The sequence below is a fragment of the Musa acuminata genome, chromosome BXJ2-4 (assembly GCF_036884655.1).
Source record: "Musa acuminata AAA Group cultivar baxijiao chromosome BXJ2-4, Cavendish_Baxijiao_AAA, whole genome shotgun sequence".
In the NCBI taxonomy this organism is placed as follows: domain Eukaryota; kingdom Viridiplantae; phylum Streptophyta; class Magnoliopsida; order Zingiberales; family Musaceae; genus Musa; species Musa acuminata.
This window is the reverse complement of record NC_088341.1, coordinates 7,128,888-7,142,931: the sequence shown is the minus strand read 5'-3', so window position 1 is coordinate 7,142,931 and position 14,044 is coordinate 7,128,888. Positions and strand designations below refer to the sequence as shown.

Sequence of the window (14,044 nt, the reverse complement as noted above, 5' to 3'; positions counted from 1 at the left end):
ACCCATCGGATCTACCCTCGGTTTACCCTTCTGACTTCTGTAGTTCGATGGCACGAAGTGTTTGTGGGACCCAGTTGTAATGTGTGGTGGGCAAAGTCGCAGTCAGTCGAGAAGGGTATTATTAATCGTGATCTAACCGCGGTGAAAGGTGATACGGAGCGGTGAGTTCGGACACAACACGCCGACCGTAGCATAAGAACGGTTCGCCACCGACGCCCCCTTCCGAAGGCGACAACATTCCCTGTCTCGGATCGCAATGCAGGGGGATCGGAGACGCCGGAGCTAGCGCTCCCCCCCCCCGCCTCTTGCGATCTTCGGACGCATAGCGCCGGTTCAGCAGTCGAAATCGCCATCTGAGCCCCTCCAGATCCAGCGTGTGGGTCAAAAACAACCCTCTTGTCCTTCTTTGGCAACTTCCCACGGGGCGCGTGGCCTTTTGTGGAAGGTGACCGTGTTTTCGGTTTTGATTGATAGTCGCTACCTGAGCAGACGGTGAATTTTGGTGGCTTAAAGCGGCGAAAGATCGGAATTTTGGATTCTTTTTTCTGGGTGGTTTCGGGATTGGAAAGACAGTTGGGTCTAAATTTTGAGTTTTAGATGGCAAGCATGGTTTTCTTCGACGGTATATGAAGTGTGTCGGGGGTCCTGAATTGCTGTGTCGAGCTGCATTGAGTGGAAAGGCAGACTCGTCTTGGTTTTCTCTTGATTTTGGTTGCGAAGAAAGGAAAAAAAAGTGTATTCTGTTTGTCGATAATTAGAATGGGAGAGGAGTTGTTCTAGAGTTATTGTTTATGGGGGGCGGTGCATTTTGGATTCAGAGGATGTGCCGGCTCGAGAGGACGATGGGATCTGAGTGCGGTGGAGAGAGGCATCGCAAGCACAAGATCGGTGGTGAGGCGAAGGCGGAGAAGCTGAAGAATAGATCAAAGTTGAAGCTATGGATGATTCGGACGACGAGCACAGTGCTGCTCTGGACATGCGTCCTCCAGCTCACGGCGCTGGGGGAGACATGGGGGCCGCGTGTCTTGAAAGGTTGGCCGTCTTGCTTGATCCCTTCAGATTCATCGTTCCTGGCCAATGAAACCGCTCCCGTAGTCAAGAAGATCGTTCTTCCCCCAAAAAGTGAGTTCTCTGTGTTCATCATCCAATATACAAAGAAAACTTCTACATTTGTTACTGTTTAATATTATGTCTTTGCTTGCTATATAAATGAAATCCCATAAGTGCTTACAAAATCTTTTAATTTCTCTTGATCGATTTGTGTTTACATATTACTGAGAAATTTATGTTTACATATTGTCTTTTATTTTCTTTTTTCTTTTGAACAATTTATGCTTCCATTGCTTGGTGTCATGGACTAGTTAGTGAAATCTATTTTCTTTGAATTTTTTCTTCGTTGTTAATCTAATTTGTTGTTCAGCTAATTGATGTTATTTTCTTTGAACAATTAGTCTGTTCTTGCTAATTGTCTTTAATTGTACCTAATGCTTAATGACTAATCGTCAGTACGGTATATGTCGATGTACTAACACGTGGTATGGTGAGATGTATTAATAGATTGGTAGGTACTGTCCATACCGATCCCTTATTGGACTGGTACATACCACCCGGACCGAGTGGTACACCTTAGTACGGCGAATCTTGGTTCTTTCAATTGACTGCTATATGTATTCAAGTCATTTTTGGTGGTACTCTTCCGTTGGAACCATATTCTTGATGACAATTTTTTGTCATTTCTACCAGTTGCAGAATTTTCCATGTCAATGTTGTGTCAGTTGTTCTCATTTTATGTTGCTAAAATAAACTGACTGTTCTTGCTATTGCATCTAGGTTAATTTAATTTGTGCACTATAGATCCAATACAGCTATGTAGCTTCCTTACATTTTTTCATTGGCTAATACATGATGAAGCTTGTTTATGGATCTATGTTTCTCATATGGAGTTTTTGATGAATTTATCTCTAGGAATCTATAGAAATAATGGGTATATCATGGTTTCATGCAATGGTGGGCTTAACCAAATGCGAGCAGCGGTAAGGATTCAATCTTCCTGTTAGGGGTTGAGTTCAAATTTGTTGGGCTCTTTTATCACTTGTAGTCTGCTATTGCTTTAGCTTTGCAACATTACTAATGGCACAATTTTTTTTTCTTCAGATTTGTGACATGGTTGCTATTGCAAGATATTTGAATGTGACACTCATAGTACCAGAGTTGGATAAAACATCATTTTGGGCTGATCCTAGGTGTGTCTGCACTTCTAATTCATGTCTCACACGGCTGGTCTTTCGTAACTTGATGAGCTACAGACTTGATGTGTTTTTATAAATTTCCATAGTACTTTCTAGAACTAAAGCCGTGTTCCTTAATATAACAGTGAGTTCCAAGACATATTTGATGTCGATCATTTTATCACTTCATTGAGAGCTGAGGTGCGAATACTGAAAGTGTTACCACCTAGACTGAAAAGGAGGGTTGAGCTGGGCATGGTCTACTCTATGCCACCTGTTAGCTGGTCAGATCTGTCTTATTACCAGAATCAGGTTGGTAAGCCTTTTGAAGCATTATACTAGTAGAGGTATCCAATGGCAATAATATTACACTTGTGCTGATAAATATGTTTGTCTGGTAACCAGATTCTTCCCTTAATAAAGAAGCACAAGATTGTGCATTTCAACAGGACAGATGCACGGCTTGCCAATAATGGTCTGCCTTTGGAGATCCAGAAGTTGCGCTGCCGAGTAAATTATTCTGCTTTGAGATTCACTTCTCAGATCGAAGAGTTGGGAAGGCTGGCAGTCAGAATCCTGCGACAGACTGGCCCTTTTCTGGTTCTCCATCTAAGATACGAAATGGATATGTTGGCTTTCTCCGGATGTACTCATGGCTGCTCCAATGAAGAGGCAGAAGAGCTGACAAGAATGAGGTATAAAGTCATAGTGGTGGGTTTTGTTTAGTTCTATTTGTGACTTCTGAGTAGCTAATCCGTTTGGACACAGGTATGCATATCCATGGTGGAAAGAGAAGGTTATCAATTCTGACCTGAAAAGGAAAGATGGCCTCTGCCCCCTAACACCAGAAGAGACTGCTTTGATATTAAGGGCACTGGATATTGATGGCAGTATTCAGGTGTATATTGCTGCAGGAGAAATATATGGTGGAAAAAGGAGAATGGCAGTCCTTTCTGATGCTTATCCAAATGTGGTGAGTGGCTACAGCAGTTTATTAGTAGTTGTTTTATCTTTCCTTACTTATTTTGCCTAATTTATGTTCTAAACATTGAACAGGTAAGGAAGGAAAAATTACTGGGACCCTCCCATCTTAGATATTTCCAGAATCACTCATCTCAAATGGCAGCACTAGATTACATTGTTTCTCTGGAGAGTGATATCTTTGTGCCTACATATGATGGTAACATGGCTAGGGTTGTTGAGGGCCATCGCAGGTACCACTCTTTGCATCTCTTCACTGACATCAATTAGTCAATCATGATTTTTATGTTGCTGTTTCACTTTTAGGTTGACTAATTAGTTGACCAAATTTAATTCTTCCAGTTTATTTAGTTGATATGCACATGATAAACCGTTTTCTTAGGACCATGGAACTTCTATTGTATTGATGCACCACAAATTCCTCATCATGCTGGCAACAAAAGTCATTTGCAAATGTCAACATGCTAAGGCACTTGTTGCCAAAAAAAGGAAAATAATTGAGATTATTATGCTGGGTTTTATGGAAGTTAATGTCAAAAATGAAAAGCTAGATCAGAAGAAATAAAAATCAGTGCTACCATTAATTGTTACCATATGATTTGATTCTTTGTGGGGAATGTTGTGGTAAAGATCTTGTATAGCTGATCTCAACTAGTTGGATGTGTTGAGATCCAAAGCATGTTATTTTGCTTTTCTTTCTTCAAAACAGTGAAATAGTGGATTCGATCCAACCTTTGCCATTTACGAAAGGTCTTAGCACAAGGCTAGAGAAAGTTCTTTCCCTTTCTTTCTCCTTTTGCTATTGTTCTCTCTTGGTTAAACTGAAGCTTTGACTCAGAGGATACATCTGTTCCCTGTATAACTTGCAGATACATGGGTTTCAAGAAGACCATCACATTAGATCGAAAGCTCCTGGTTGATCTGATTGATCAGTATAGTAATGGAACATTAGGATGGGATGACTTCTCTTCCTTGGTTAAGGCAGCTCATGCTGATCATATGGGAAGGCCCACCAGGAGACTGGTCATACCTGACAGACCAAAAGAAGAGGATTATTTCTACACCAATCCCCAAGAGTGCCTCCAACAGCCTGATGAGCCATGGGCTTTGTGAGTTTGTTATCATTGTACGAATCTCTCTGCGTCGCCATTATTTGGGAAACGCCACTACTCTCGTCTTTCATCAAGGTGGTCCTTGTTGGACCACAATTAGAAAGATGAAGGTTTTGCTTCAAAAAAATTTTGGTGCATTACAAAGATAGCACGCTGGAGTTTATACATGCAGCTGGTCAACATACATAAGATATCTTCAATTCTTCAAAATAATACTGATTCTTGTACAGAAAGGTGAGTTGGGAGAGGGAAGGACAAGAACATGTTTCCTAGTAATTTTCAGCTGCATGTACAGCACAGGAGAGAGAGAGAGAATAGATAAAAATGGTCATCTATCTAGGTTCAGAATATTCTGCAATTTTGTTCCATTTCTCTCTCTAGTGGTATGTATCACTAAATACAAGAACTTTATTGAAGCAGACGGTGTTATATGGTTATGGTGATCTTTAAGTTTGTCATTGTAATAATGGTTTTCTTGTTCACTCTTGCATACAAGGTGCCATGATGTATTCATTTAGATTCATGAATGTTCATGTGAGCACTGCAGCTTTGCATTAGGTAATTTTCTTCCCTGCATTTGCAAATGCATGTAGATAGATAAATGGTGAAGAGACAAAAGGGTGGTCTAATTCATGTTTTGAACATAAATCTTTGGATTGCACATCAATTAGAAACATCTTTGAAAGAGTTTGAAAGAAGTCTAATGCATTCCAAGTGATGGTAATGCCTGAGTTAGCACACTGTTAAGAGCCTGTTTGGCACCAAGCAGTTCAGATTTGACAAAGCTCATGAACAAAATGCCATGCTATATGAACTTCCAAAAAGTTCACAAAGCAACAAATATGCAGGAAAAAAAATATGAGTAATCGATTGAATCATTTCAATATAAGTTAAAAAAAGTCTCGGATTACCAATGGATCGATTATTTTCTAAACATTATATAAAAATATAGAAAATATCAAATATAAAAAAAATAAATTCCATAGAAACTATGATTTTAAGAGAAAAAGACATTGAGGCCTTTCTTTTGTGTCAACATTCTAAAATAACAATACCTTCACCAAGAATTGTCGATTTAGAATGAAAAGAAAACAAAAAGCGGCTTTTGGATCATATTATTCTTTTAGTTTGCTACTAATAGGTCGGTTTGATTTGATATGATTCTTTCCGCAACCGGTAAAGTGTTCAATTCTTAATTTTTTATTCTGAACAGGTTGGATTTTGATATACTTACCATAATAAAATTATAAAAATAGATGAGTGTTGATAGAGAATATTCTGGTAACCAATCTCATCTCATCAGTTGATCGTCACAGGAGCGCTAACATATAAAATGAAGGCTTAGTCACCTCTCATAGGACAGTGATATGGAGGCAATTACGACTTGTCGACCCATGGATGACAGTCCATTATAGACCATTTGGGCTAGCCCGATCGACCTTTGCGAACAACAGTCTATGGGCGATCGCTCGAGTCAATCCCCTCAATCGGCCTGAGTAGATAAAACATCAGGGGGAACACGTTACGATCACTACAAGCCTATCGTCCTCGTGGATGAAACGCTAGAAGAGAGGCGTTACAACTATTATAAGTCTATCGCCCCCATAAATGGAATGCCTGAGGGAAGGTCTTATGGTCGTTATAAGTGATTCCCTCGACCAGACAAGTAAAAAATCTGACCCCTAGTACTAGTTCATGGGAGGATGTCTCGAAAACTAATCCTTTTACACCGTAAATCGTTTAAAGCTAACTTGAGCATCAAAAGGGTTGGGTCGAGAAACAACTCCCGACATTGACCTTTGTGCAGGGACTCATCGACGAGCTAGGATCCACCTCGACCTAGTTTCGCGCCCACCTCGGACGCTTGGGCTCTAGATCCAACAGACCACCTCAGTGCCACCTCACATGTCTCAGGGCTCGATCAATCGCCTCGTAGAACTACCATACAGGTTTTTCGAATGCCCTTGTGACTTCTAAACTAGGTCGACCCACGATCAACAGGTATATATACCACTTTTTTATTTTGGCTGTTGATGCCATAGCAGAGTTGGAAGTATCTAAAATGTGAAAAAAAGAAGCATCTAATGAATTATAATGAATGTTACATTACCAAGCTGCTATATTTTTATTTATTCTTTTTTACCTCAGGATATTCTATAAGCTGTGAATTAATCAGCAGAATGACTTATAAATTTATGGGACTACATACATTTTCACTTCAATAAAAAGTAAGACACCTTCAAGTATATGTGTAAGCATACATCCTAAAAAAAAAGTGTAGGCATACCTGAAGTGCATAATTTTGGCCATTATCTTTCATTTATAGCCCATGGTTTGTGTTGGAGATGAAAGAAGTATCATAAAGATCAAATATCCAAGTCCTGCTTGATCTCAAGTATAATTTCTGTGCCAACAATCTTGATGCTTGCATCAACTGTTTATATAAGCTGTGACATCTAACAAAGCCAGATGGATACTGGAATTACATGTAAAAGATGTTGCCAGGGAAGATGACAGAAAAATTGAATCTACTTTGGCATTTTTATGTACACAGACTGAGTATATATTTGAACTCATCAATAATTTGCTACAAGGGAAGGCAAAATAATCTTTTCAGATACAAACTGTAAGGAAACGCATTGTTGTTTCTCTTGCACAAAACTCAAGCTCTTTGTTGGGCAGCCCTTCACTCTCCCCCTACCTTTCCTCTGTAAGGCTTGAGGATTTGGAATGAGCAGAGCAAGCTTGCATCCACATTCATCAGTGCACCAGCGTTGTTGAACTCCCCACAGTAGTTTGGAGCTGAGAAGATGGTCACCAGCTGCCTGTCTGCAAAGAATTCATAGCCATCCTCCACAACCTGCACCATCAGTCCATGTTTTATGCCATGATTCTTACTGGAAGTCCAGTAAACTAGTCATCATTAGGGTTCTAAACACTATCCGAATCGATCTATATACCAAATGATATTTATCGGTCTGATTATGAACCGACAATCGGATCAGTTCATTTCAAATGGTTTGATCCGAGAATCGATCTATATACCGAATGATATTTATTGATCTGATTATGAACCAACAATCGGACCAGTTCATTTCAAATGGTCTGATCCGAGATTCAGGCACTTTTCTAGGGTTAAACCGTGTCGGCCTAATTCTCGTGCCATCCACTTACCCAATCCTCTGACTCCTCCTCCTCCTCCACCTCTACTTTTTCGGTACTATGATACATACAAATGTACTGTATACCTACGATATGGTATAAACCTGACTATCAATACCGGTATAGATCTGGATCTCAGATTTCGTCATCTTCATTCTTGATCTATGTCTTTCACCTCAATTGTGGCAAGTTCTTTACATGGGATAATAGTACTAAGAGTAACAGGCACTTACTTGATGAGCTCGGCAGATGAGATCGTGGTCATGCTTCCTCAAGAACTCTGCCACCCTATCCGCACCGAAAGTATAGGAAACACCTCGGTCGTTCTCCCCCCAGCCCCTGATCTCCCGGTCGGGATCAGACCACAGGAGGTCGCACAACAGTCCCTGATCCGGCACGTCGACCGGCCGCTCGATCTCCCTTATCTGATCCATGCTCTGCAGCTCGGGCGAGAGGCCGCCGTGCATGCAGAAGATCTTGTCGTCGATGATGGCGGCCACCGGCAGGCAGTTGAAGCAGTCGGTGAAGAGCTTCCACAGCCGGACGCTGAACCGGCGCTTGCACTCGTCGTAGAAGCCGTAGATGCGGTTGATGGAGGCACATTCGTGGTTGCCTCGGAGGAGGAAGAAGTTGTCGGCGTACTTGATCTTGTATGCCAGCAAGAGGCAGATGGTCTCGATGCTCTGCTTCCCTCGGTCGACGTAGTCGCCGAGGAAGAGGTAGTTGGAGCTCGGCGGGAAGCCGCCATACTCGAATAAGCGGAGGAGGTCAGAGAACTGGCCATGCACGTCACCTGATCGACATGATAACACGGAGAAAAGAAATCATCTTTTAAAGCCATAAGATTGCAGAGATTGTTCTACGTGAATCTATATACAACAAGAGAGAAAATTCTTGCTATCCGAACCCAATTGAACCCATTGTGCCAGAATTTGGCGGTATGATCTGAAAGATCAATCAATCGATCCTAATTCAGTACCCATATCTATCCCAAAACTCTCCTTTTTCCTGCAATCTGTTCCCTAGGAAGACAAATTTTGCAGATATTTCTATATTGATCGGGAGACATTAAAGGAACAACGAATGTATTGAGCCTGTAAACGATCATATCATGTCTCATCTATCGGCATGGAATCATAGGGCGGACGGAAAGACATGAGCATGTCTCTCACCGCAGATGTTGATCGGCGCCTCCAGTTCGAGAAGGACGGGCTGGCGGAGGAAGATCTCCTTCGCGGCGACGCAGAGGTTGCGGATCTCCAGCTCACTGAGCTGAATCTTCTTGCCGCCGGCCTTGTGCTTCTTTCCTTCCAGCAGCCTCTCGATCAGATCATCCAGGGCGCTGCCTTCCATGATCGTACTCGTTGGATTCTCCACAATGCCAAACGATATGGAGAAGGATCGAGACGGACGACTGTTTTTCGATTTGTTGGAAGTCAACAGGGGGAGGTTGAGGGGGGAGAGAGAGAGAGAGAGAGAGAGGAGGAGGAGGTTGAGGAGAGAGAAAGAGGGGGTGGGGGGTGGGAAGCGGAGGTTGAGGGGATCAAGTGGCCTGTAATGGAGAAGAGGGCGTCTTGTGCGGGCCTGCCACATCGGACGTGGCGGGAGGACCGAACCGGGCCCACGTGCTGCACCACATTGCCGACAGGCCAAATGGATAAGGTCAACCCGACGGTGGTGAGACCCGCGATGGTGGCCTTCACTTTCGAAGGTGACGTATGTTGAGCTCGATTTCCTGGATTCGCATCTTCACCGTTATAGAACTCGAGCGTTATATAAAGAATAAAAATGACGAATTTAGTGGCCAAATTTTTTATAAAAAAATATTTTTAAGTTTTCACTCTTTCCATTAGAGTCTTAGTGCCTCCAATCGTCGTTTCTGCCTTGCAAGCTTATAGCCTCTATCTTTTATCCATCGCCCTCGTTTATCTTTACCCTCACCCTCGACCATGTGATTTTATCTATCCACCTTCATCCTTGTCTACCACGATGACCAAGACAAGCGGGTTCTCAAAAGGATGATCGATAGTGGCCTGGGCTTGTGTGAACCATCAACAGAGGAAGGCAAGGTGTTGGGGTTTGGTCTCAAACGCAAACGAGAGTGCGATGATAACGATGAACGTGGGTGAAACGATAATAACGGACGAGGAGCAGACGCGATGGGGTAAGTGTATAATAAATGAGGGGCAAAGGCAACAATTGATGAGGCGACGATGATCTATCACCGATAAAATTATAAATAGGGTATTCGATGTAATGATTGTATATGTTTGTATTTTTTGATTTTATTCATGCTTTGCACAGTATATAAAGGGGTTGTAGTAAGTTTGACAGTCCCATTTTGATTGACTTTTGTAGTTGTTTCAAGCTTGTAAATACAAGTTATGTGCAATCATTATGTAGAGGCAAAACTACCTAGAAACAATCTATCCGGGAAGCCATCTTGGGGGGTTTTCAAGCTCTGAATAGTGGTGTGGAGTGTCAGTCAGCATAACACCCAGGAGATAACTAGATGGTATGTGGTCGGATGGGCCTTTAAGGCAGTGTCTAGGGCTAGTTTGTTGTTTTGTTCCAAATGAATGTCATGTGAATACTTGTGGAGATTTTTGGTCATATCGAACCACCTTGGACTATTTATCATGTGATAATTTAGAACTTATCAAATTTATGTTTGTAATTTGTATTGTCTATCAAGTGTTTGCTGAAATAACTACTTATTGGATCTCGAGTTAAATGCTTCATCTTCTCTTTTGTAGGTCATTAAATGACCATAAAAGATTTCAAGGAGGTTGACCCTTTTGCGGATGGATATGCAAGGGTGCCACATAACTTATGCAAAACTAGCTAAGTCCATGATAGATGATATTAAAGCAAGATAAGCACACTTAGAAACACTTGACATACAAACATAAGAGATCTATCAGGGCTATGTTGAGGGCAGCTAGCATGCATGACTATTTGAGGAAAACAACTATTGAGACATAGGGAAAGAAGTTTCTCGGAGAAGCGGACATCCAAGATTGATACTCAGAGAAATAACTAACCCTTCGTGTGAAAGGCATCATGAGAACAAGCAAGCCGGAAAGAACATGTAGTGCACAAAGGTTAGAATGATTGAGTTTGAATTATAACTCGATATTGACAACCAAACTTGATGGTGCTAAAGACAAGCAGGGTGCTTAACAAAGATGAGACCGTACAATGGGGGATGGGTTACTTGGCGACCAAAAGAGTTATACAAATCACATAGAGGTTAGGGGAATTATTAACTCAAAGAATTCGATACTCATGCAAAGGCTTATATATAGATGATGGATTATTTGTAGCTATCCCAAGGTGATCAAAACTCAGCGCCATAGAGTATTGAAACTTTCTCTTCAACATAAGAAGGATATGTCAATAGGAGATTGGAGTATGTAACAAGTTTCGCATGTTATTAGGCCTTAAGAGGTGCACCGGGGGTATATTAGTGAATAGTCATAATCTAGTAAGTGCATTCGCGAGAGTAGAATAATACACAGTTTGTTTAGCAAGGCGAAGTAGTTCAAGGGGATGGTGGTCTTCAAAACTTTCAAAGAGAATGATATGAAGAGAAAAGTTACTCCAATGGAATAGATATCTAAGAGGGATAAGTCTCAGTTCTCTAGAGGGAGAATCATATGCAACAGATCATACGAAGAGGGATACCTCAAGATAATAACTATATAAAGCTCAATGGATCCAGCGAGCTATGGGGAGTTATTGTAAAAATTTGCATGAGATAATGCGTTGATGCACATATTGCAAGATCAAGTGAACGAGTGACCTAAGGCAACACCAAACGAAGGCAAACTTAGAGTCAATGTGAAGATTGGACTCAATAGAGGATTGACTCATGGAATGGTACAAGTGAGGGCCACCATCAACTCAATGCAAACTAGGGAACAAAGCAACTTTGATGGAACTTAGTGAAGTACCCAAGCCATATAAAGAGAGTCAACATAGAAGATGAAATATGGAGCAAAGGTATGAAGCTTTCCTTAGATAAAGGTCAAGGACATAAACTCTTACAAAAACAAAGGTAAGATTATGTCATTCCATGGGTCCCTCTTCTGATGGAGTAGACTCATTTGCACGGTGCCAAAGTCATCGAGGGTTTCAAGGCACATGCACCTTATCTCGACAAAGCATTTGATGAAGAAACTAAGACTACTCAACTTGCAAAGGTGAAGTTAGGGTCAGAAGGCCTTAGCACAGATAAAGAAGATGTAGAGATGGATACACTTGAAGAATATGCCACTATGTTGTTGTTCGAGTTACTATAAAGGAAGCACGATGCATAGCGAAGATTATGCTTGTGGCAAGGGCCTAGGATCTAGACAATAATATACCTACTTTAGCAAAGTCGATGGACTTCAAAAACTGCTATACGATAGACTATCTTAGAGTTGCACTTTGTCTGGGTATGACTTGAGAGTAGATGGATGAAAGCCAATTACTAAAGGGGGGAACACAATCAGAGATTGCGGAGGCCTTGTGATGCACTAGCAAAGACCATACATGGAGAGATTATAGTCCATATTCATCCTATAAAAAGATTAGAAAGTAACGAAGATATCATTAGGAGATGATATAGTGCAGCGGATTATGGTGGAACAATTTGAGATAATACGACACACATGGGAGAAGTTCTACGAGGGACTTGATCATACAAAGGTATGATCGATAATGAGAGCTCTACTTTAATGAATAATATGATAGAAGAAGGGTTATAAATTCAATAAGTGAATGTCATTATGCCACAAAGGCAAGACTTTCGTGTATGTATCAAATTTTACAACAGATAAAAGCTTTAGTCATTAGCATATAGGGGTTATGTACTACCAAAGGAGGATTATAAATGTAAGTACTAGTGAATCCCATAGAGGAAACTTGATCATATAGAGGTATAATCAGAGCGATTGGAGAGTTAGAATTCTTTATATCTTATATTCACTTAAGGGAGTTCGATAAGTCAAATGACAAGGTCGAGTAAGCAAACATTGCTGCTACTAAGGATGCAAAGAAAAATAGAATCAGTTTGAGCCCTACAACATAATGGTGGAGGCCATGCATGGGAGTTATAGTTTATTTTTTTATTGACCAAGGGGAACTACTTAGATAACACAGACGTATTGAAATAGGTGGTCAAAAGGGGTGAGAAAGTGCCGACATGTCCAAAGTGTCTTAGCTGCCCAAAACCAAGCATCAATCAGAATAGAGGTAGACTCGGAGGAATGTCATAGTACCATAGAGGTGAACCTATCAATCATAAATAAAGGGACACAAATGCAAAGCGATAAATAATAGGGTCATGGGCATGATAGTGCTATAATACCATAGAGGCAAGACTTCTACGAAATCATTAATCCCTTGCTCTTATGGAAGGAGAGTGCTTGGTCATAAAAGCAATCGAGGAGGTGGAGAATGCAAAGACAAACACCAAGTATCGAGACAAGACTAAAGGATAAAGATCAGAGAACTTTGTAAGATCGGTTTCAATAGGCTTCTCATCAAAATAATCAAAAGTAGGGGACTTTAGATTGATGCAAGAGTGCTCGACCAAGGAACAAAGTAGACAGTACATGGTGTTGGACCTTTTATACTCAGAGGAGTATGCAATATAAATGATGGAGAAGATAGTATAATCTCATATGCAACCAAAATTATTGGAGACTTGCTCCAAGTCTGGATAAAAGTTTGCTCTTTTTGAGCAAAACTTCTTACATTTCAAAATAGCAATGAGAAGGCAAATCATAGTAGCTAACTCAACGTAAGAAGTGCAAACACTTTGGGTGCTTTAGAAGTATGAGCAAAGAGCAAACAAAGGCTAGTAACTAGCTCAATGCGTTGAGTATAACTCTCAAGGAGGCAGGCGAAGATATTTTCCTTCTCAACTATTAAGTGAATGAGAGTATCCTAGTTATCTTATTTATCTAGTAGAGAAGCTCTATGTATGTTTAAAGACCCTTTGAAAAAAGTGAAAGGTAACAATTATCAACTATTCACCAATGATTATTGATTCCACCGAGAGTAGATTATTCTCTTTAATTCCTAACAAAATATTAAACAAAAGTAGAAGTGATATGAATCTACTTAGAGGTGACAACTAAATAAAAGAGGAATCGATAGACAAATTTTATCGAGAAAAAACCCCAAAAACTTCAAAGTCTATGTGGTGATACTCGTTAAAGCTCCAACAGACATCCACTCAATTCAAGCGGCGTAAGATATTTAAGAGACTGATACACAATAAGAAATATCTTTTTCTTTATTTAAAGGATTTATATGAACCAACAAAGATCAATACAACTCGATCGATCCCACACTAAAATTAGAGTCATTAGCGAGTTGAATTAGAGTGGCGGATCAAAATTCGAATAATCAATAACAGCAATGAAGAGCAATTGGGAACCAAGAGACACATTGCAACTAGAACAGAAGATTGAAGATTCAACAAAGATATGAGATGTAATGTTTGTAAAGATGACGAGGACGTTGAAGGAATAAGTGGGGAAAAATATCACGGATAAAATTTTAAAT

The 14,044-nt window shown here is 40.6% G+C and overlaps 2 protein-coding genes across 2 annotated transcripts; one reads left to right on the top strand and one right to left on the bottom strand.

Moving 5' to 3' along the window:
• Positions 1-211: 211 nt before the first annotated feature.
• LOC135609776 (rhamnogalacturonan I rhamnosyltransferase 1-like) lies at positions 212-4,803 on the top strand. Its single transcript, XM_065103395.1, has 8 exons — positions 212-1,122; positions 1,966-2,033; positions 2,155-2,243; positions 2,375-2,540; positions 2,634-2,923; positions 2,997-3,201; positions 3,285-3,442; positions 4,079-4,803. The coding sequence occupies exons 1-8, from the start codon at positions 792-794 to the stop codon at positions 4,320-4,322; spliced, it is 1,551 nt and encodes a 516-aa protein (XP_064959467.1). The 5' UTR covers positions 212-791; the 3' UTR covers positions 4,323-4,803.
• Positions 4,804-6,832: 2,029 nt separating this feature from the next.
• Positions 6,833-8,984, bottom strand: LOC135608966 (serine/threonine-protein phosphatase PP1 isozyme 2-like). The gene is made up of 3 exons (XM_065102052.1): positions 8,656-8,984; positions 7,717-8,276; positions 6,833-7,181 (listed from the first exon to the last, which is right to left on the bottom strand). Exons 1-3 carry the CDS (start codon positions 8,834-8,836, stop codon positions 7,008-7,010), a joined length of 915 nt encoding a protein of 304 aa, XP_064958124.1. The 5' UTR covers positions 8,837-8,984; the 3' UTR covers positions 6,833-7,007.
• Between the last annotated feature and the right edge of the window lie 5,060 nt (positions 8,985-14,044).